At 44.8% G+C, this 24,294-nt stretch overlaps 1 protein-coding gene across 1 annotated transcript; it reads left to right on the top strand.

Moving 5' to 3' along the window:
- Nucleotides 1-6,660: 6,660 nt before the first annotated feature.
- LOC138637897 (uncharacterized) lies at nt 6,661-19,115 on the top strand. The gene is made up of 3 exons (XM_069726828.1): nt 6,661-7,083; nt 7,174-7,645; nt 19,101-19,115. The coding sequence occupies exons 1-3, from the start codon at nt 6,734-6,736 to the stop codon at nt 19,113-19,115; spliced, it is 837 nt and encodes a 278-aa protein (XP_069582929.1). The 5' UTR covers nt 6,661-6,733.
- Nucleotides 19,116-24,294: the final 5,179 nt, after the last annotated feature.

Consider the following 24,294-nt stretch of genomic DNA (forward strand, 5'->3'; position numbering starts at 1 on the left):
CGTACCGTCGTAGCGATCGAAATGATATAGTGTGACGGTACCCTATGGAGTGTAAAAGTTTTATTGTCCTGTGATTGAGGTCATGTTTTGACACTTAAGAATAACTGAAATGCCTAGACGCTCTCTTAACCGTGGCCAACTTCTTCAACAAGTATATTTATTTAAGAAATATTTCAAGATTAAATTTATTCATCATGCAGGGAGTTTTCTTTTACCTAAATGTAGTGCAGTTCTGGGCTTTGTTGCTTATGACAGTGCCCAGTTGCAGTTGATGCTAAATGATACAGTGTGAAGTTTGTTTCTTGATGTAGAGGAGCAATCCATCTGCTGTGTGACTTTTGTCTTCCAAACTCAGAAGCTGCAAAAACAGCTTGACAGCGTTAATTCTTGCAACAAAAATAGATTGCTGGGAATGAATGCAATATTAAGACCTGTGGCTGATGGTGTCAAATCCACTGAGGAAGATACAGAGGAGGAGCATGAGGATGAACTGGAGGAGGTGGATAATGGCATTCCCTTCTGTGAGAAGTAATGGCAGTTGGGTATCTTCTAGCAATTGTGAGTGCAGTCTATCATTTCTTGAAAGGCAGTGGAATCCACTACTACGAGAAGTTTTACAAGGTGGGCACACAAGCAGATAACTGAGTCTACACTACGTCATCTACTTGCGTGCCCATCTGGTAAAACTTCTCAGAGTACTGGATTCCACTACCTTTCGAGAAATGATATAATGCACTCACAATTGCTAGAAGGCTTGTTTCCTGGCCACCTTACCAGGTATGGATATGGGAAGGTGCAACAGAAAAGAGGAATATTCAGAGTATGACAAGCAGTGGTTGTTAGTGATGATGATGAAACCAACCAGTTACTACTTGAGAATGATACCCGACTGCGAGAAAGATGAGCAAGAAGAGAAAGGATAGGAGGACAGCTTGAGCCTTGCTCATCTTACGGGATAATTTGCTTTTCCCAAGTAAGCAGGGGATGTTGTTTCATGTATTGATGGAATGCCATATTTCCTTGTCCAATCCCTCACTATTCAGATTCCCTCTAAAATGGCTGCTGCACTCCCTGACCTTGCTTTTATACATGTTTATTATAGTCCCTCCTGATTGACTGACCTACTTCATGAAACAGCTGAAAGCCATTATGGAGAAGCAGGCATGGACATGTCTGAGGTCATGTGAGCTTTCTCTGGCCGATGTAAATCTTCTGGTTTGTGTAAAATGTCGACAGGCATGTTTAAATTCAATTTTAACAAATTCAATGCAAATTGTTCAAATGAATTGCATTCAACAAATTGCCTAAATTCAGCACAACTTCAATTTGCATAAAACTTATTCACTTATCTATTTTACCTATATATGTATGACGTGCATCTATAATACAGATACAGCTAATGGCTACTTTTCACCTTACAGTTTATTGCCATATGCTGAAATCTCATCTGTGATCTATGCTCTGTTGTTAATAAAATATGTCTGTAAGAGATTTCCGAATCATTATAGTCTTATTTTCTTTACATTTTCGTTATTTTCTTAATTTTATTTTATTTTTATTTTCTTTCTTTATTTTCTTTACATTTTAACGTGACAACATTTGGGGAATTTGGGTTAAATACATACAACGGGTGAAGTATTAAACAAGTTACCAATTTTCTAAGTAAATCTATTTCTAAAGGTGCCGTTGAAATGAAATTCTTACCAGATGTCGTTAATTACCCATCCAATTCACACAGACAAAGAGATCAAACCATAGATGTCCATAAATTAAGTTATGTCTAATAATGAAAAGTGATAAAGGAAAAAAGTATTGAACACACTTACTGAAATGTATTTAATACTTTGCAGAAAAGCCTATGTTGGTGATGACAGCTTCACGTCCTGTGTGTAGAAACTAGTCGTAAGCATTGCTCAGTTGTGATTTTTTCCCCATTCTTCCACATAAATACACTTCAAGTCCTGAAGCTTCAGTGGGCTCCTTCTATGAACTCTGAGCTTGAGTTCCTTCAAAAAATTTTCTATTGGAGTCAGATCCGGTGATCAGCTCGGTGATTGCTCTTTATTTTCTTTTTCTGAAACCAATTGAGAGTTTCTTTGGCTGTGTGTTTGGAATCATTGTCTTGCTGAAATTTGCACCCTTGTATCATATTCATAATTCTGGTGGCACCAGATTTTTATCATGAATATCCATTTGTCCATTCATTCCTCTTTCAAATATATGATGGTAGCCAGTGCCATATGCTGAAAATCCCCCCCACACCATGATGTTCCAACTTCACTGTTGTTATTTTGTGTTGGGGGTGACATGCAGTACTTACAGTTCAATTTTGGTCTCATCTAACCGGATTATATTCTTCCAGTATTTCACAGGCTTGTCAAAATGTTGTTAAGCAAACTTTAAACTCTTCGCCCCGAAGCCTGTTTTCACCTTCCTGACCAGGTCAATTTTTCCAATTCTGATCACTGTCACTTTATGAGGTCACAACTCTGGAATGCTTCAATGGATCCCCCTGATTCTGAGAATGTTTTATTGTGACATATTGTATAGTATGTCATGATAGTGGTAAAATTTCTTTGATAAGACTTGCGTTTATTTGTGAAAAAAAAACAGAAATTTGGCAACAATTTGGAAAATTCTGCAATTTTCAAACTTTTATTTTGTATGCCCTTAAAGCAGAGAGTTACTGTATGTGTCACAAAATGCTTAATAAATAACATTTTCAACAAATCTACTGTCCATCAGCACAATTTTTGAAACATAATTTTTTTTCTTTTAGGACGTTATAAAGGTTAAAAGTTTGCCTGCGATTTTTCATTTTTACAACAAAATTTTGCAAAACCATTTTTTTAAAGTACCACCTCACACTTTGATGGGTCTATATGAAAGAAAATTCCCAAAAGTGACACCATTCTAAAAACTGCACCGCTCAATGTACTAAAAAATTATATTCAAGAAGTTTAGTAAACGTTCAGGTGCTTCACAGGAATTTTAGGTACGTGGAAGGAAAAAATGAACATTTTTTCTTAACTTTTCCAATGGTAGCAGGAGAAAATGGACCATACATTTTGTTTTGCAATTTCTCCTGAGCATGCTGATACCCCATATGTAGGGGAAATCTACTTTTTGGGCACACGGCAGGGCTTGGAAGGGAAGGGGCACCGTTTCACTTTTTGAATGTAAAATATGTCGGAATAATTAGCGGATGCCATGTCATGTTTGGAGAACCCTGATGTGCCTAAACAGGGGAAACCCCCCACAAGTGACCATATTTTGGAAACTAGACCCATTAGGTAAATTATCTGGATGTGTAATGAGCACACTGAACCCAAAGATTTGGCAACTAGACCCCACACAGAACTTATCTAGATGTGCACTGAGCACCCTGAATCCACAGATGCTTCAAATAAGTTTATAATGTAGAGGAGTGAAAATAAAAAATCACATTCTTCCCAGACAAATCTTTTTTAGTTCCACATTTTGCATTTTCTTAAGTGTAAAAGGAGAAAGTGCTGCATAGAATTTGTTGTTCAATTTCTCATGAGTGTGCAGATACCCAATATGGGGAGGAAAACAACAATTGGGTGCACGGCAGGGCTTGGAAAGGAAGGAGCGCCATTTGAGTGTTTGAATGTAAAATTTACTGGAATAATTAGCAGACACATGTCACGTTTGGAGAGCCCCTGATGTGCCTAAACAGTGGAATCCCCCACAAGTGACAACATTTTGGAAATTAGGCCCCTTTGGGAACTTATCTAGATGTGTATTGAACACCTTGAACCCCCAGATGCTTCACAGAAGTTTATAACGTTAAGCCATGAAAATTTAAAAAAAAATCACATTTTTCCCGCAAAAATCTTTTTTAGATCCAAATTTTGTATTTTCACAAGAGTAACAGGAGAAAATGGACACCATAATTTGTTTTGTAATTTCTTATAAGTTCTTCGATACCCCATATGTGGTTGAAAACTACTTTTGAGGCACAGTGCAAAGTTCAGAAGGGAAGTAGTGCCATATTACAATGCAGATTTTGCTGCACTGGTTTGAAACTGCCATGTCACATTGGCCCTAAGGTGCAAGAACAGTAGAACCCCGCCATAAATGAGCCCGTTTTACAAACTAAACCTCTCAATGAATTCAACTAGGGGTGCAGTGATTATACTGACACCACAGGCGTGTCAAAGAATTTTATACCATAGGGCAGTGAAGAAAAAATAATTTACACTTTTACCACCAAAATTGTGTGCGAGCCCCAAATTTTACATTTGCGTACTGGGAAAATGGTAAAAATGGCACCAAAATTTGACCCACAATTTCTGCTGAATGTAGAAATACTCCATATGTGGCTGTACAGTACTGCTTAGCCATATTGTGAGACTTGGGAGGGACAGAGCTCCATTTGCCTCTTGGAGCTTGGATTTTCCTAGAATAGTTTGTGGACTCCATATCCAGAGCTCCTATGTGCTAGAAAAGTAGAATACCCCCTCATGTGACTTCATTTTGGAATTGTTTCCCGTTTGGGAATTTATCTACAGGTGTAGTGACGATTTTGACTCCATGGGTGTTCTCCAGGAACAATCAGTAGTGGATGTTGCTGAGTGAAAATTGCAAACTGCCATTGTGGTGACCGGTACGCTGTAGAGACCAGTACGTTATGCCAAGCTCATGCTTCTGGAGACACGCACCCATAAATTAGGCTGGCTCTCATCAATACAGAAATGGCAAACATGTGGGTAATTAATGTGATTTAGGTACATTGTGGGGCTCAGAAGGGAGGGGGCATTTGGATTTGGGAGCACAGAATTTTCTGAATTTATTTTGGAAGATGGCAAGCCATTTTGCTTTTCCAGAGCCTTTTTACTTCCAGTAACATGGAAGCCTCTATATTTCCTTTAACAGATGACAGACCTGAGTGGGGACTTGCTTTTTTTGAGTTGAAAGGGAACCTGTCACCTCCAAAATCGAAGGTGAGCTAAGCCAACCAGCATCAGGGGCTTATCTACAGCATTCTGTAATGCTGTAGATAAGCCCCTGATGTATCCTGAAAGATGAGAAAAAGAAGTTAGATTATACTCACCCAGGGGTGATGGGCGTCGTGGTCCAGTCTGGAGCCTCCTAGCTTTATCAGATGACGTCCTCTTCTTGTCTTCATGCTGCGGCTCTGGCACAGGCGTACTTTGTCTGCCCTGTTGAGGGCAGAGCAAAGTACTGCAGTGCGCAGGCGCCGGGCTTCTCTGACCTTTCCCGGCGCCTGCACACTGCAGTACTTTGCTTTGCCCTCAACAGGGCAGACAGAGTATGCTTGTGCCAAAGCTGCAGCGTGAAGACAAGAAGAGGACGTCATCTGATGATGATAGAAAGCCCCGGACCAGACCGCACCGTGACGCCCATCGGACCCGAAATGAACCGGGACCGGCCCTGGGTGAGTATAATCTACCTCTTTATCTCATCTTTCAGGATACATCGGGGGCTTATCTACAGCATTACAGAATGCTGTAGATAAGTCCCTGATGCTGGTGGGCTTAGCTCACCTTTGATTATGGGGGTGACAGGTTCCCTTGAAGCTTTTATTGGGAGCATTTTACATAAAGTTTGGGATCACATTTATCCGGCGCGCTATGGTGAGCACTTACTTTGTAGTTTCTATCTAAATCTCAGAGTGACGTGATTCAAATGAAACCCACGAGGGATCCATTCACTATAACGAGGCAGCAGAGATACTCTGGACTCCATCTGGCCTCTGTTCAGCATTGTCTTTCTTTTTAGAAGTGCACAAAACTGTGGCATATGGCACTTTTATGCCATAATAAAAAGCCAGACAATGCCAGATCACAGGTCCTTTGGCGTCCACAGTGCCTCCATGTGTCACATTATAGGGAATCTTCCATCGAGGGATCCGTCTGAATCATGTATTTCAGAGATTTACATGGAAATCCTGGTGTAAGCGCTCAGCGCAGAGCGCAGGATAAATGTGCGCCTTACTGCGATCTTTGGTAGGCAGAATGAAAAAATTCACAGCATGTGAAGAATTTGTTTTATTTATTGTTTATGCTGTTTCTTGTGCTGTAAAAGTGATTAGGTGACTTTATTCTTCGGGTCAGTGCGATTACATCGATACCAAATTTATATCAGGTTTTTATGTTTGGCTGTTGTCACACACTAAAAGACACTTTTTATTGCAAAAACTAGTTTTCGCATCCCCATATTTTGAAAACTATAATTTTTGCATATGTTTACCCACAGAGTCATATTAGGACATGTTTTTTCCTGGACAAGTTGACGTTTTTATTGGCACCTGTTTCGGGCACTTGAAATTTTTTGATCACTTTCTACTCGAATTCTTGGGAGGCAGAATGAGCAAAAACCAGCAATTCAGGATTTTTATTTTTTATGTTGTTCTGCGTGTGGTAAACTTGATAAGGCTGCTTTCACACATCAGGTTTTTTGCCGGATGCCGGATGCGGCGTCGCGCCGCATCACCGGATCCGTTTTTTTTTAAAGAAACCGGATGCAACCGGACGAGCCGGATCCGGTTTTTTAGCCAGATCCGGCAAAAAACCTGATCCGGCTCGTCCGGTCACATCCGTTTCGTCCGTTTTTCTTTCCGGTTTTTTACGGATCCGGCTTTAAAAAACGCCCCCTGAAAGGCTAAGGTGATTGGCCGGTTGAAAACTATATATACAGTGTTCTTAACATCTGTGACGGGTTGGAGAGGAGCAAGCTACAGAGCAAGATGGAGGGCATTATTGCAAAGATTCTGCAGAACAACGTGGATTTCATCACAGAGGCGAATCGATTAAAAGCTATTGTGATTGAGAAAGAGGAAGAGAGACAGCGTGTCATGCGTCTGCGACGACGCCGTTTGTGGATCCACCCCATCACGGCACAGAGAATGACCCGGGGAGTCTTTTCAACGTTGTATATGGAGCTTCGAGGTGACCCTGAAAAGTTTTTCTGCTATGTTCGGATGAAAGCGGAGAACTTTGATATATTGGTGGAGCGGGTTCAACATCTGATAAGAAGGAGTGATACCTATTGCCGATTCTCCATTACCCCAGCTGAGCGTCTGATGGTGACTCTTCGGTAAGCATTCTTTTTGCATCAACTTTTGTTTTGGACTCTTTATTTGATATTTTGAATTTGTAGTAATTTCTTCCTTCCTTTTCTTCACAGATTCCTAGCAACCGGTGAATCCCTGTCTTCCCTACATTTTCAATTCAGACTGGGCATTTCCACAATATCAGGAATAGTGAGGCACACTTGCCGTGCACTGTGGGACTGTTTGCATGAAGAATACATTCCACATCCCACAATGCAGACATGGTTGGAAGTAGCTGACAGATTCCTGGAAGTGTGCCAGTTTCCCAATTGCTTGGGTGCGGTGGACGGGAAACACATCCGTATCGTGAAACCGGCTGGTTCTGGATCTCAGTATTTCAACTACAAGAAGTACTTTTCCATCGTGCTGATGGCCATCGCCGATGCGGATTACAAATTTGTAGCGGTGGACATTGGGGCGTATGGTCGTTCTAATGATTCGCAAGTTTTCAAACTGTCTTCTATGGGGCGGCATTTATATGGAAAAACCTTTCAATTTCCCCCCCCAAGACCACTGCCTCAAACTTCCGATCCACCTATGCCATTTGTATGTGTTGGGGATGAAGCTTTTCAGCTTTCAGAGCATCTTTTGAAACCCTACTCCAGCCGTGGTTTAACCAATACCAAAAAAATTTTCAACTACAGACTCACACGTGCAAGGAGAATGGTGGAGTGTGCGTTTGGGATCCTAACCGCCAAATGGAGAGTTCTCTTGACATCCATAAACTTAAACACAAACACTGTGGATGAGGTGGTGAAAGCGTGTGTTGTCCTCCACAATTATGTTATATCCAAGGAACAGCTTTCCATTGAGGACCATTCTGCCGAAACCACCTTGATGGATTACAGCATCCATACATACAGAAGTTCTGCCACAGTGTCCAGAATACGGGATCACTTTGCAGAATATTTTATTTCACCCCAAGGAAGAATACACTGGCAGGATGATATAGTTTAAACACTTTGTGTATACCTAGTAATAACTTTAAACTTTACCCATGTTGCGTACCTGTTGTTTTTACCTTACCCATGTTGTATACCAGTTTGTTTTTTACCCTCATGTTGCGTACCTGTTTGGGTTTACCTTTTAACCATGTTGGGTACCTGTTTGAGTCTATTTTTAAATCAAGATGTGCATACCCAAAGTTCTACTGTTACCAATAAACCTTTTTTTTACAAAAGTGTTATTTGTTCCTAATGAATAAATACAAGAGATTTTTCAACCAAAATCTTTTATTAACAATGTAACACACAAAAAAATGGGGTACTAAATGTTTTCATACGTCGGGGTGGAGATACTATCGGAGGCACTGTCTGATAGGGACACTTCGACAGTGGGAGTGTGGAGAGAGGAATGTGATGGTGGTGGAGAATGTTCACCGGTTAGGGGTGAAGGAGTGGAGAAAGCTATTGAGCGGGTGGACAAGAAAGTGGGATTGGGGTTAGAAATTTGGTAGGGTGGAGGGGTGTACGAAATGTTTTGGGAGGACTGGGTGGCAGAATGAGTGATGTGTGTAGAAGATGTTTGGGAAGAGGGTGATACAGTCTGTTGGAAGTGGGCAGGGAGAGGAGGTGAGGATGAAGTAGATGGGAAGTTGTATGGGTCTGGATCATCATATGGGTGTGAAGTGGCACGGGAGGGATGCTGATAGTGTGGATGGTGGGAAGGGGCACGGGGCTGGTGGTGTGGCTGGTGGGACGGGGCACGATGTGGATGATGGTGAGGTGGGCGTGATGGGGCAATGTCTGTTTGGCGATACGGGTCAGGAGGATGGTACTGGCTGTAGTGGTGGACAGTGGAGGAAGGGGGGCAAGTTGGAGGATGGTTGGAAGAACTATCTGCTCTAGAGGCAATTAGCGCTAGAGTAGACTGGCAGGATTCCATTACTTGCATCTGCTGAGAAGTAGATAGCGTCTCCATTTGCTCAAGCACCGACTGAAAAAAAGTGTTGTTCGGGGACTGTTTTGCCTCTGAACGCATCGTTACCAGAAGTGTATGCATCTCGAGCATACTTTTATTTATGAAATTGAATCCTGCAGCCATTTGCTCGGACAAAACTTTCAGACAGTTCTGGAACGATGCGTTCAGGTGCAAGAACTCGGGAGCATAACTATGTATCTGACCCCTCTGGCGAAACCGCCCCGATGCTACAGGTGTACTAGAGGTGGCTGCAGCAGAAGGGTGGGGTACAGGAAACGCTATGTTCTCACCAGCAGCTACATGCAATGGAACCGGCCAGGATGCTCCAGTGCTCGTGGATGGGAAAGAGGGATCGGTAGAGTGGGAAGGTGCAGAGTGAGAAAATGCAGAGTGGGAAGGTGCAGAGTGGGAAGGTGCAGAGTGGGAAGGTGTAGAGGGTTCCTCACTGTCAAAGTGTCCCTCGGTGGTGGCCTCTTGAGGGATCGCCCCAGAAGTGTTCAATTGTGCTGCAGGCTCCAGAGTGCTCCCAACGGTACTGTGGAAAAAGAGAGAAACAAACAATTAATATACTGTCATTGCATGGCCCTGGCTGAAAGAGCAAAAGAGGTTAGACATGTAAAACATTAGTGCATGTGGTGGGTAATATTTACCTTCGGGTGACCATCGTTGACCTGAGGAACGACAGGGCCCTTGCGTATTTGTACGTGCTCCTGCGTCCTCCAGATCCACTCCGGGCCTGCATCTCTTTATTGAACTCCTTCTTAAAGCGATCCCTGATCGACCGCCACCTTTTCACAATCCGCTCACCTGTTAAAATAGGAGAAAGACAACTTGGTTAGAAACAGCATTTTAGAATGCATCACCAAAACTGAACTGAGGATACTTACGTTCTTGAATCTGGGCCTGAACATCTAGGTCCTCCCACCTCGGAATCAGTTCACAGCAGATTTGCTCCCAGAGTCGACGGGTCACTGAGAGATCAGCATGGCGGCGGTCACCCATATTCCACAACGGCTCCCTGTCTCTGACAAGATCGATGAGGAGGTCAATATCAAGGCCGACCTCCTCACCGTCCGAATCTGGAGCATGCTGTGAAACCTGTTTGAAAAGGGGGAAAAAATTAACACCAAATTTGAAACATTGCTAACCTGCACCCAAAAAATAACAAAAAACCTACATGACGACGGCCGCCACGTGAATGTCGCCGACGACCCCGGGAGCCACTGGAAGGACCTATTGCTTGGGCACCAGATTCAGAACTCTAGAATACAAAAATAAAAAATTATGGGGTTGTTGGTAGCCATTCTATGTGTTGTGTGCCATGTGATATATATGTTTTGTATGTGTTGTGTGTGGTTTGAAAGTATCAGTTTCTATGTATTTTGTTGTAAGCATCTAGTGTTATGTTTTGTGTGTAGTGTAGGGTGTGTTTCCGCAATACATCACAGATACATACCAATTGTGAGCCCTCTCCGTGGGTTTCTCCACCCCTTCCCTCATCTTCGGGGACCACCTCTTCTCCGGGGGACTCAGCCTCATCAGCTTCCTACGATGAAACATAAAAGAATAGATGATACACACACACACACACACACACCTTTGGTTCATACTAACCTCTGTGCGTGGACGGCGAGGAGGAGGAGGCCTCCCCGGAGACATGGCTCTCAGCTCTGTGGAAGTCTCTCGGCTCTCGGCTCTGTGGCAGGTTCTCGGCTCCCGGCTCTGTGGCAGGCTCTCGGCTCTGTGGCAGGCTCTCAGCTCTGTGGCAGGCTCTCAGCTCTGTGGCAGGCTCTCGGCTCCCGGCTCTGTGGCAGGCTCTCAGCTCTGTGGCAGGCTCTCGGCTCCCGGCTCTGTGGCAGGCTCTCAGCTCCCGGCTCTGTGGCAGGCTCTCGGCTCCCGGCTCTGTGGCAGGCTCTCAGCTCTGTGGCAGGCTCTCAGCTCTGTGGCAGGCTCTCGGCTCCCGGCTCTGTGGCAGGCTCTCAGCTCCCGGCTCTGTGGCAGGCTCTCGGCTCTGTGGCAGGCTCTCGGCTCCCGGCTCTGTGGCAGGCTCTCAGTTCTGTGGCAGGCTCTCAGCTCTGTGGCAGGCTCTCGGCTCCCGGCTCTGTGGCAGGCTCTCAGCTCTGTGGAATCGGCTCCCGGCTCTGTGGAAGGCTCTCAGCTCTGTGGCAGGCTCTCGGCTCCCGGCTCTGTGGCAGGCTCTCAGCTCCCGGCTCTGTGGCAGGCTCTCGGCTCCCGGCTCTGTGGCAGGCTCTCAGCTCTGTGGCAGGCTCTCAGCTCTGTGGCAGGCTCTCGGCTCCCGGCTCTGTGGCAGGCTCTCAGCTCCCGGCTCTGTGGCAGGCTCTCGGCTCCCGGCTCTGTGGCAGGCTCTCAGCTCTGTGGCAGGCTCTCAGCTCTGTGGCAGGCTCTCAGCTCTGTGGCAGGCTCTCTGGCTCCTTCCGTCTTGGCAGGGTGTTGGCTCTTCTGCTTTTGGGCTGGAAATGGCTGAAGGCCTCATGGCCCTGCTTTATATATAGTCCAGGGGGCTGATCAAAGTTTTTTGAGCATGCTCAGTGTAAAAAGCTGGATACGGCCGCCGGATCCGATTTTTTCCGGATCCGGCGCTTTCCGGCAGCCATAGACATACATTGTTGTAAAAAGCCGGAAAGACCGGATCCGGCCTTTCCGGCTTTTTCGCCGGAGACAAAAAACGTTACAGTACACGTTTTTTCCAGACGCCGGAATCGACTTGACGCCGGATCCGGCATCAAACCGGAAGGAACGCTGGGCTATCAGGCGCCATCCGGCACCAATAATATTCAATGGGGGAAATGCCGGATCCGTCTTCTCCGGTTTTCTATTCCGTTTTTTGTCGGAAGAGCCGGAATTCGCCTGAAACAAAAAACCTGATGTGTGAAAGCAGCCTAAGGCAGCTTTATTCTTCTAGTCAGTACGATTACAGAGATACCAAATTTATAAAAAAATTTGTTTTGGCGCTTTTACACAACAAAAACTACTTTATAGAAAAAAGAATTATTTTTGCATTGCTTTATTCTGAGAGCTATAACGTGTTTATCTTTCTGCTGATGGAGCTGCAGTTAGTGAACGGGTTAACTAAAAAGACAGTTTTATAGAGTGGGTCATTACGGACACCGCAATACCAAATATGTGTACTATTATTTGTTTGTTTTTTAAAATAAATAAATGTATTTTTGGAAAAAAATATTTATTTGTTTTTTATTATTAATTTGGGGATTTTTAAAAAATATTTTTATACTTTTTAATAATTTTTTTTTTAACTTTTTTACATTGTCCCATCCTGGGACAACACTGTATAGCATTAGATCGCTGGTCTGATACTCTGCACTGCAGAGCATTGGAGCAGCATTTGACAGACAAGGAAGGAGGCATGTCAGTGCCTGTTATCTGTAGGCTCTCACAAGCCACCTTCCCTGCAGGACCCTGAAGGGCCCTGTGGCCATCTTGGAGCCTGGGGTCTCCATGGAGACCATCAGAGCAATGCGATTGCATCACATTATTCTGATGGGAGCACTCAGTGAGCCCCCTCCCTGTGTGCGATCTCCTCAATGTCGTTGTCACTATTGACAGCGGCATCAGAGAGGTTAAATACCCCCGATCAGTACTAGCACCGATTGTGGGCATTACTGCGGGGTGTTAGCTCTCACACAAAGCTGATAGCTGCATCGCTCAGCGTGAAGCCGCGTGATCGGTACGCAACTCTGGATTATGTCCGCAACAGTGTGTTAGGGCTAGCGGAATGCACCAAATAATATAAAGGAAGAAATATGGTGCGTTTGCAGCCAGGGGTACACCGTGCAGAGATATTACCTGCTGCTCTGTAATGTCGGACTGTATATGGCGGTATAATAGAAACACACACGGGATAACTTCACCCGGTAAGTAAGGAGGCGAACTCTGTTGTGTCACAGGGCTGCAACACCACAGAGTGAATGTTAGTGTTTAGTCACAGGACTCTGCCCCAAGGACAAAGGGAACAACTACTAATAATAAATTTACGTTAGGAAACACAGATGCACCAATATAAAAAAATATAGAAATATAATAATAAATATAAATCTATTTTCTTATAAGCAATACCAGTGCTCTGTGAAAAGATAGTGACTAAACACTAAGATAAGAATCAACCACAACAACTATACCATGGAAAGCCAAAGGAGTGAACCCACACAGAGGATAAATGTCAAATAGCCTTTATTAAGGTAAAGTGGCAACAATGTATAAAAAATCAGGATTAAAAAAATAAATATATATGAACAAGTACGCAAATTTTATGACAGGACAATTAGAAAAATATTATACAGTTGTCATAATAGATATATATGTCATATTAATAGATATAATATTTTTCTAATTGTCCTGTCATAAAATTTGCGTACTTGTTCATATATATTTATTTTTTTAATCCTGATTTTTTATACATTGTTGCCACTTTACCTTAATAAAGGCTATTTGACATTTATCCTCTGTGTTGGTTCACTCCTTTGGCTTTCCATGGTATAGTTGTTGCGGTTAATAATAAATTTAGCGCACTGAGTGCACACAGCGCCGCTCTGGCGGACACCAACCACTCTAACTAGGGTCAGGAAAGCGCACTAGTTGCATATGGCACCGCAGTGGCGAACGCTTCTTATGACGCTGTGAATAACTTGCTCTATGCTGGATGGCACTAGTGGCGCTAGTCAGCTCAAACACCCGACCACATGCAACAACGCTTGGGAGGGAAATATTAAGGAGCTTTCACCAGATATTAGACACACATCCACACACACACAATGTTAGGGCTAGCGGAACGCACCGAGTAAATATAGATGTTTATTATTAGTGCATTCACAGCCCGGGGTCCACCGTGCAGGAGGAACCTGCTGCTAGTAAATGGTGGCACTATTAGGTGGTATAAGCTAGCTCTGTTACTTCACAGAGTAGCCGTGAAAGGAAAGCACTGCGACCTGTTAGACTGACAGGGGCACAAGCTAACTGCCGAACTGATAGCAGTCAGTGCTTATGCAAACACACAATCTCCTCACCAGAGGAGCCGGTATTCTAGGGGCTTATTTCAGACGGGTCCCTGAATACATACATACATACATAACCACACTGGCGCAAAGCACATAACCTAGATTGATACTAGTGCATGGCCGTGCGGTCATGCGCACCTTTTATAGCTGCAGCAAGTACAGGACCTTCCCAGAAGGACCAATGGGAGGCTGCCACAGAAGTTGAGCACCTTCAGGACCTTCCTAGAGGACTAATGGTGTTTGCTGCAGTATCTAAGCATGTGACCCTTGATCTCCAATGAGAGATCTTACCCTGGGCATGTTCAGAAGGGGAAAAGTAAGACTTAGTCCCAAAGACGTCTGCTCGCCGCTGCCCAGTACTGGCTACAATGGCAGAAGCTGGAAAGGCAGCAGTAACTCTTTGTACAGAGTCAGACTGAGCGAGAAGCTGGGACCGACATCTCCACTGAGCAGGGAGAATGGGAGACCATAGCGGAGGTGGCCCGTGCATAGGCGGGAACTCGACCCCTAACATTACCCCTCAGCCTAGGGCCCCCCTCCTAGGACCTCACTATGCTCGAAGGCAGAAATGAGCTGCGGAGCCCGAATGTGCTCAGCAGGCTCCCAGGACCTGTCCTCAGGACCATAACTCTTCAAGTCCACCAAACAAAATCTTTTGCCATGTACCACCTTACGCCCCAAAATGGCGTTCACCTCGTAATCGTCGGTAGACGAACCCGATGTCCTGGCAGATGACTCAGAAAACCGGGACATGTATACGGGCTTCAAGAGGGAAACATGAAAGGTGTCAGTGATACCCAGGCGTGGCAGAAGGGCCAAACGGTAGACCAGAGGGTTAACCTGTTCGAGGACCTTGAAAGGGCCCAAGTAGCGAGGGTAGCGAGGTGCAAACTTAATGGACTCAACTCACAGCCTGATATTGTGGGCGGAGAGCCACAATAAGTCACCAGGAGCAAAGGTCGGAGAGGGGCACCAATGTGCATCGACGGAGGATCTCATTTTCTCCTTGGAGGCCGAATGGCATCCTGAGTGCAGTCCCAAATGTCCCGTGCCTCCACAGCCCAGTCTGCCACCCCGGAGTCAGCGGAAGACATGGGCATAGGCACAGGTACCCATGGATGCTGACCATAGTTAGGGAGGAATGGGGTCTGTCCAGTGGAGTCGGCTACAGCATTGTTCAGCGCAAACTCTGCCCACGATAGCAAAGATGCCCAGTCATCCTGCCTGGCTGAGACAAAATGTCGCAGATATGTGACCAAGGTCTGGTTGGCCCTCTCTACCAACCCATTAGTCTCGGGATGGCATGCAGAAGAGAGATTCAACTCAATGCTGAGAAGACGACAAAGCTCTCTCCAGAACCAAGATGCAAACTAGGGACCACGGTCACTGACAATTTTATCTGGTATACCGTGTAGGTGGAAGATGTGTTTTATGAACAACGCTGCCATGGCCCGTGCAGAAGGCAGCCGAGGAAGCGGCACCAAGTGCACCATTTTAGAAAAATGATCGATGATAACCCAAATGATGGTACAGCCACGAGACTTGGGCAAGTCCACCACAAAGTCCATCCCAACCATCTCCCAGGGCTTGTCTGCCACCGCAAAAGGGATAAAGTAACCCAGCTGGCCATTGTCGAGGCAACTTATTTTTGGCGCAGGAGACACACGCCCGAATATAATCTCCGACATCATGGACCATATGCGGCCACCAGTACGTCCTCGCCAGCAGTTCATATGTCCTCTTTGTCCCAAAATGTCCACCCACCCTGGACGAATGAGCCCAAAAGAGAACCTCCGGTCACAAGTTAATAGGTACAAAAGTCTTGCCCGGAGGCACTGACTCTAGCGAAACCGGAGCTACGGTTCTCAGGCTCTCAGAAGGGACAATAAGCCGAGGCTCCCCTTCCTCCTCAGAAGAAGACTAAACGGAGCGAGAGAGGGTGTCAGCACGAATGTTCTTCTCCACAGCGAGATAGTGGAGGGTAAAGTGGAACCGGGAGAAGAACAAGGACCATCTGGCCTGACGAGAATTTAGCCGCTGGGCTGTTTGTAAATATACCAAATTTTTGTGGTCCATGAAGACTTGGAAAGGAAAGCGAGCCCCCTCCAAAAGATGCCTCCACTATAAAAAGTCCAACTTCATTGCTAGCAGCTCCCTGTCCCCGATGGAATAATTCCTGTCCGCTGGTGTGAAGGTCTTGGAGAAGAAGAAGCAAGGATGCTTCTGACCTTGAGCATCCTTTTGGAAGAGGACTGCTCTAGCACCAACGGATGAGGCATCCACTTCCATTATAAACGGCTTATCAACATCGGGACAATGTAGGATGGGAGCGCTAGCAAAATGAGACTTAATAGAAGAGAAAACCTTGGAAACCTCTTCAGACCACAATTTGGGATTTGCTCCCTTCTTGGTGAGGGCTACCAAGGGAGCTACCAAAGTTGAGAAGTGAGGAATGAACTGGTGATAGTAATTAATGAACCCCATAAAACACTGCACTGCTTTAGGAGAATGGGGTTCTTGCCAGTCCATCACATCCTGTAGTTTGGCAGGATCCATAGCCAATCCCTGGGCGGAGATGATAAAGTCAAGGAAAGGTAAAGACTCCTGCTCAAACATACACTTCTCCAACTTTGCATAGAGGGAATTTGCCCATAAGAGGTCGAAGACTCTGACAAAATCTCTCCAGTGGGAGTCAATATCTGGAGAGAAGATGAGAATATCATCCAGATAGACTGCGACTGAAGTGGAGAGCATATCCCGGAAGATATCGTTAACAAAGTCTTGGAAAATGGCTGGGGCATTACAGAGCCCGAAGGGCATCACCAGATACTCATAGTGCCCATCCCTGGTATTAAAAGCCATCTTCCATTCATCCCTTCACGGATGCGAATCAGGTTATAAGCAGCCCGCAGCTCTAATTTGGTAAATACCCTTGCTCCCCGTAGCCTATCATAGAGCTCAGAAATCAGGGGCAACGGGTACTTATTCTTAACGGTGATAGCGTTAAGACCCCTGTCATCTATGCATGGACGTAATTCTCTGTTCTTCCTCTGCACGAAGAAGAACCCCGCCCCTGCAGGTGACACTGACTTCCTAATGAACCCTCTTGCAAAATTCTCCTGGATGTATTGGGACATAGCCTCCATTTCCGGGAGAGAGAGGGGATAGACCCGCTCCTGAGGAGGTTCTGCTCCAGGCATGAGATCAATAGGACAGTCATAGGGGCGGTGAGGCGGAAGGGTCTCCGCAGCCTTTTTGGAGAACACATCTGCATAGGACCAATAGCACTTGGGAAGGGAAGAAAGATTTGCGGGTATCTCGGTAGTGGAAACCTGAATGCACTCCCTCACACATCTGCCCTTACATGATTCACTCCTACCCAATATCCTCCCAGAGGTCCATTCAATATGAGGGGAGTGGAAATGGAGCCAGGGTATTCCCAGCAGAATCTCATCCATGCCCTCAGGAAGGACAAGAAGGGAAATAATCTCCTGGTGGGAAGGGGACATGGATAACTTGAAAGGGACAGTCTGGTGTGTGATTTGTGAGGGAAGTGTCAACCCATGCATTTCTCTAACAGACACCGGTTTGGCGAGCATCACCAGAGGTATTGCATGGCGCAGAGCAAAAGCAGAGGACATGAAATTCCCCTCTGCTCCAGAGTCCACCCAAAGCTCGACTTTAAGAGTGGATGAGCCTAATGTGATTGTCCCTTTGAAGGACAGCTTGGAGGAAAATGCCGCTGTATCTAGTGAACCTACACCAATGGTAACAAGACGCGATCGTTTTCCCAACCGTCGTGGACATTTATTGGCATATTGTCCTAGCTGTTGGCAATTTTTACAAACCACGGGTACTCGAGCGGTCCGAGACGTTGGTCCTGCTCGAGAAACCTCCATGGCCTCATGGGAGTCGGACGCCTGAACGGAAGATTCCAGAGGTCTGGCGAAGGTGGGAGCCAGCCAAAACCTCTGCCTACACTGGGTCCGCTCTAACCTCCGCTCGTTAAAATGGAGGTCGATGTGGGTAAATATTGAAATGAGCTCCTCCAGTGTGGCAGGAATCTCCCTGGTGGCCAAGGCGTCCTTCACATGGTCTGCCAGTCCTTTCCAGAACACCAGAATAAGGACTTTATCTGGCCACTCCAGCTCAGAGACCAGAGTCCGGAATTGGACGTCGAAGTGGCTGACCATGGACGAACCCTGTGAAATTGCCAACAATTGGAGCGCGGTATCGTGGGTGACACGAGGTCCTAAAAAGACCTGTTTCAGAACGTCCAGGAAGAGAGGAGCACTCTGCACCACACGATCATCACACTCCCACAGTGGCGTTGCCCACTCTAACGCCCTGCCTGACAAAATGGATAAGATAAATCCCACTTTCGCCCATTCCGTAGGAAAACGTGCAGCCAGGAGCTCTAGATGTATGGAGCACAGACTCACGAATCCCCAACATAGCTTACTGTAACCAGCAAACTTGTCTGGAAGCGGGAGACGGGATAAAGTCGGAGCAGGGGTGGCAGAGGACCAACTGGCTGCAGCTACACTTGCAGCCTGAACAGCGACTGCGGTAACATCCACAGCTGAGGTTGTGCATTCTAGAGCTGCCAATCTACCCTCCAGCTGCTGGATATATTGCTGTAGACGCTGATCGTCCGCCATTTACTAGCCAGACCCTGGCGCTAGTATTATGTTAGGGCTAGCAGAATGCACCGAGTAAATATAGATGTTTAATATTGGGGCGTTCACAGCCCGGGGTCCACCGTGTAGGAGGAACCTGCTGCTAGTGAATGGTGGCGCCATTAGGCGGTATAAGCTAGCTCTGTTACTTCACAGAGTAGCTGTGAAAGGAAAGCACTGCGCCCTATTAGACTCACAGAATAAATAGATAAATGGAGGGCACCGCAAAAATACAACAAAGATTGGAAGGTTCACTGTGGGCTTGTGATTAAACATGAAGAAAGAGCAAGAAAAAGATCATGCCCACATAGACAGGAGGTGTTCCTGTCTATGTGGGCATGATCTTTTTCTTGCTCTTTCTTCTTTTAGACTCACAGAGTGTAAGCTAACTGCTGAACTGATAGCAGTCAGTGGTTATGCAAACACACAATCTCCTCACCAGAGGAGCCGGTATTCTAGGGGCTTATTTCAGCCGGGTCCCTTAATACATACACAGCATGCAATCTCCTCACCGGAGGTTCCGGTATTCTAGGTGCTTATTTCAGCCGGGTCCCTGAATACATACATACATAACCACACTGGCGCAAAGCACATAACTTAGATTGATACTAGTGCATAGCCGTGCGGTCGTGTGCATCTTTTATAGCGGCAGCAAGTACAGGACCTTCCCAGAAGGACCAATGGGAGGCTGCCACAGAAGTTGAGCACCTTCAGGACCTTCCTAGAGGACCAATGGGGTTTGCTGCAGTATCTAGGCATGTGACCCTTGATCTCCAATGAGAGATCTTACCCTGGGCATGCTCAGAAGGGGAAAAGTAGGACTTAGTCCCAAAGACGTCTGCTCGCCGCTGCCCAGTACTGGCTACAATGGCAGAAGCTGGAAAGGCAGCAGTAACCCTTTGCACAGAGTCAGACTGAGCGAGACCCTGGGACTGACGTCTCCGCTGAGCAGGCTCCACTGCGGCAGGAGACGAATGGGAGACCACAGCAGAGATGGCCCGAGATTCCTCCAGTGCAGAGGCGGGAACTCGACCCCTAACACACAATTTTAGTTTATACTAGCGCATGGCTGCTCGGAATCTTTTATAGTGGCATCCTTCCGAGACCCTCCCAGTGGTCTAATCAGGGCCCCTTCAGGACCTGAGCATGTGACTATCGAACTCCAATGGGAGGTCGTCCTATGGGCATGCTCAGTTGAGAAAAAGCCACTGACCACAGTTGGTTATAATAGCAGAAACAAAAATGACAGTGGTAACTAGATGCACAGCATCAGCTTGAGCAAGACGGTAGGACTAGTGTCTTTGCGGAGCGGGCTCTTCTGCGGCTGGGGAAAAATAGGAGACTGCAGAGGACATGGTTCGAGATCCCCCCTCTGCAGCGGCAGGAACTCAATAGCTAACACAGTGTTTAGTGGAACCTTCAGTAATTTAGAAATTCTTCTATAACCAATGCCATCAGTATATTTTGCAACAATAAGCTTGCGAAGGTATTGATACAGCTCACTGGTTCTACCCATTGTGAGATGTTTCTTGTATGGCTCCTTGGTAAAGAGACAAATTTTCATAGATCATCAGATGAACCAGCTATTTGTCACTAAGTGGCATGACTGATTTCTATTTACTGATGGGTTTCAGGTGGTGTTAGGACCTTCCATGGCTTTTTGCACCTCTCTTTCTTCATGTGTTCAATAATTTTTCCCTGTGCCATTTCCCATTGTTATTATGTCATGGATACTGTGGTATTATTAAGCCATTGTATATTTGCATTATTTGGACACCACATGGCACTGTTATACAATAATTGCACAGTTTCCTAGTCTTGAAAACTGCTATCATAGCTTGATAACTTTTTTGATATCTTTCAATACATATGAAGCATATACTGTTCAAAACAAAGCTGATTGGTTTCACTTCCTACTCAATTTTTCATCATTCAGATCTGAAATATTTTTCTACTAAAAGAGAAATAAAAATCATTGTTGGCTGAATAAAATGGTCACACGGTACAGGAACACCGTCATTCGGAACAAAAAATAAATTTCAGGTAGAACATCACCGCATAGTAAAATCAAGCTGTGAAACGCGCAAGAAAAGGAGAATTTTACACTAAACCACAGGATGATAAATTTGTTCTGCTCCTGGCATCATAGTAACATGGCAGGTGGCAACATAACAGCAAATTAACTTTTCAAGCTATGGGCATATCTACAGTACATGTGCTCTACCAGAGAACACTGCTGCCTTGCTAACCACAACGTAATATGTGATGCTCTGTGGACTCATTATCACAAAGCTGTTAATGAATTTGAACATTTCCTGCATTTTAGTGTCATTTGCTACATGATTTTCCATGCCTATGTGGAGAAACGCACCCAAGTTATTTTGATTGCCTTGAGCCTATAAAATTCTCTAAGCACCTTGTAAATTTATAATATACATCCTTAAAATCACCAAAATAAGGGTAAAGCTTGGAATTAATTTGTGAAGTTCTGGCTTTGTGGTATTATTGCTTTATGTCATTTACTTGGCATATGGCAAAAGTGGATGAGCAAATTATTTGAAAAGAAATAAATATTGCTGATTGCACAAAGGCCAGGAAGGGATTAACCACTTAGTGACAGAGCCAATTTGGTACTTAATGACCGAGCCAATTTTTGCAATTCTGACCACTGTCAATTTATGAGGTTATAACTCTGGAACGCTTCAACGGATCCCGCTGATTCTGAGATTGTTTTTTCGTGACATATTGTACTTCATGGTAGTGGTAACATTTCTTCGATATTACTTGCGATTATTTATGAAAAAAACGGAAATATGGCGAACATTTTTTAAATTTTGCAATTTCCAAACTTTGTATTTTTATGCCCTTAAATCAGAGAGATATGTCACGAAAAATAGTTAATAAATAACATTTCCAACATGTCTACTTTACATCAGCACAATTTTGGAAACAAAATTTTTTTTGTTAGGCAGTTATAAGGGTTAAAAGTTGACCAACAATTTCTCATTTTTACAACACCATTTTTTTTAGGGACCACATCACATTTGAAGTCATTTTGAGGGGTCTATATGATAGAAAATAGTGAAGTGTGACACCATTCTAAAAACTACACCCCTCAAGGTTCTCAAAACCACATTCAAGAAGTATATTAACCCTTTACGTGCTTTACAGGAACTGAAACAATGTGGAAGGAAAAAATGAACATTTAACTTTTTTTTGCAAACATCTTAATTCAGAACCATTTTTTTTATTTTCACAAGTGTAAAAACAGAAATGTAACCATAAATTTTGTTATGGAATTTCTTCTGAATACACCAATACCCCAAATGTGGGGGTAAACCACTTTTTGGGCGCACCGCAGAACTTAGAAGTGAAGGAGCGCCGTTTGACTTTTTCAATGCAGAATTGGCTGGAATTGAGATCGGACGCCATGTCACGTTTAGAGAGCCCCTGATGTGCCTAAACAGTGGAAACCCCCCACAAGTGACACCATTTTGGAAACTAGACCCCTTAAGGAACTTATCTAGATGTGTGGTGAGCACTTTGAACCCCCAAGTGCTTCACAGAAGTTTATAACGTAGAGCCGTGAAAAAAAAAATCACATTTTTTCTACAAAAATGATTTTTTTGCCCACAAATTTTTATTTTCACAAGGGTAACAGGAGAAATTAGACCACAAAAGTTGTTGTGCAATTTCTCCTGAGTACGCTGATACCCAATATGTGGGGGTAAACCACTGATAGGTAGCACCGCAGAGCTTGGAAGAGAAGGAGTGCCGTTTTACTTTTTCAATGTAGAATTGGCTGGAATTGAGATTGGACGCATGTCGCGTTTGGAGAGCCCCTGATGTGCCTAAACAGTGGAAACCCCCCACAAGTGACACCATTTTGGAAACTAGACCCCTTAAGGAACTTATCTAGATGTGTAGTGAGCACTTTGAACCCCCATGTGCTTCACAGAAGTTTATAACGTAGAGCCGTGAAAGAAAAATCGCATTTTTTCTACAAAAAATTATCTTTTTGCCCACAAATTTATATTTTCACAAGGGTAACAGGAGACATTAGACCACTAACGTTGTTGTGCAATTTCTCCTGAGTACGTCGATACCCAATATGTGGGGGTAAACCACTGTTTGGGCGCACCGCAGAGCTTGGAAGAGAAAGAGTGCCGTTTTACTTTTTCAATGTAGAATTGGCTGGAATTGAGATCGGACGCCATGTCGCGTTTGGAGAGCCCCATGATGTGCCTAAACAGTAGAAATCCCCCACAAGTGACCCCATTTTGGAAACTAGACCCCCCATGGAACTTATCTAGATGTGTGGTGAGAACTTTGAATGCCCAAGTGCTTCACAAAAGTTTATAATGCAGAGTCCTGAAAATAAAAAATATTTTTTTTTCCACAAAAAGGATTTTTTAGCCCCCAAGTTTTTATTTTCACAAGGGTAACAAGAGAAATTGGACCCCAAAATTGTTGTCCAATTTGTCCTGAGTATGCTGGTACCCCATATGTGGGGGTAAACCACTTTTTGGGCGCACGGCAGAGCTCGGAAGGAAGGAGCGCCGTTTTGGAATGCAGACTTTGATAGAATGGTCTGCGGGCATTATGTTGCGTTTGCAGAGCCCCTGATGTACCTAACCAGTAGAAACGCTCCACACGTGACCCCATTTTGGAAACTAGACCCCCCAAGGAACTTATCTAGATGTGTGGTGAGAACTTTGAATGCCCAAGTGCTTCACAAAAGTTTAGAATGCAGAGTCGTGAAAATAAAAAATATTTTTTTTCCACAAAAATGATATTGTAGCCCCCAAGTTTTTATTTTCACAAGGGTAACAGGAGAAATTGGACTGCAATAGTTGTTGTCCAATTTATCCCGAGTACGCTGATGCGCCATATGTGGGGGTAAACCCCTGTTTGGGCCCACGGCAGAGCTCGGAAGGGAAGGAGCGCCGTTTTGGAATGCAGACTTAGATAGAATGGTCTGTGGGCATTATGTTGTGTTTGCAGAGCCCCTGATGTACCTAAACAGTAGTAACCCCCCACAAGTGACCCCATTTTGGAAACTAGACCCCCCAAGGAACTTATATAGATGTGTGGTGAGAAGTTTGAATGCCCAAGTGCTTCACAGAAGTTTATAATGCAGAGTCATAAAAAAATATATATATATTTTTCCACAAAAAAGATTTTGTAGCCCCCAAGTTTTTATTTTCACAAGGGTAACAAGAGAAATTGGACCCCAGAAGTTGTTGTCCAATTTATCCCGAGTATGCTGATGCCACAAATGTGGGGGTAACCCACTGTTTGGGCGCACGGCAGAGCTCAGAAGGGAGGGAGCACCATTTGACTTTTTGAGCGCAAAATTGGCTGTCGTGTTTGGAGACCCCCTGATGTACCTAAACAGTGGAAACCCCCCCAATTCTAGCTCCAACCCTAACCCCAACACACCCCTAACCCTAATCCCAACCTGATCCATAATCCTAATCACTAACCCTAACCATAATCACAACCCTTACCCCAAAACAACCCTAATGTCAACCCTAACCATAACCCTAATCAAAACCCTAAA

This window comes from Ranitomeya imitator, chromosome 5, assembly GCF_032444005.1.
Source record: "Ranitomeya imitator isolate aRanImi1 chromosome 5, aRanImi1.pri, whole genome shotgun sequence".
In the NCBI taxonomy this organism is placed as follows: Eukaryota; Metazoa; Chordata; class Amphibia; order Anura; family Dendrobatidae; genus Ranitomeya; species Ranitomeya imitator.

Bases quoted from the DNA above. Each gene is read 5' to 3' on its own strand.
- LOC138637897 (XM_069726828.1), top strand. From the start codon at position 6,734: ATGGAGGGCATTATTGCAAAGATTCTGCAGAACAACGTGGATTTCATC. The intron at 7,084-7,173 runs GTAAGCATTCTT...TTTTCTTCACAG, and splicing joins CGTCTGATGGTGACTCTTCG to ATTCCTAGCAACCGGTGAAT.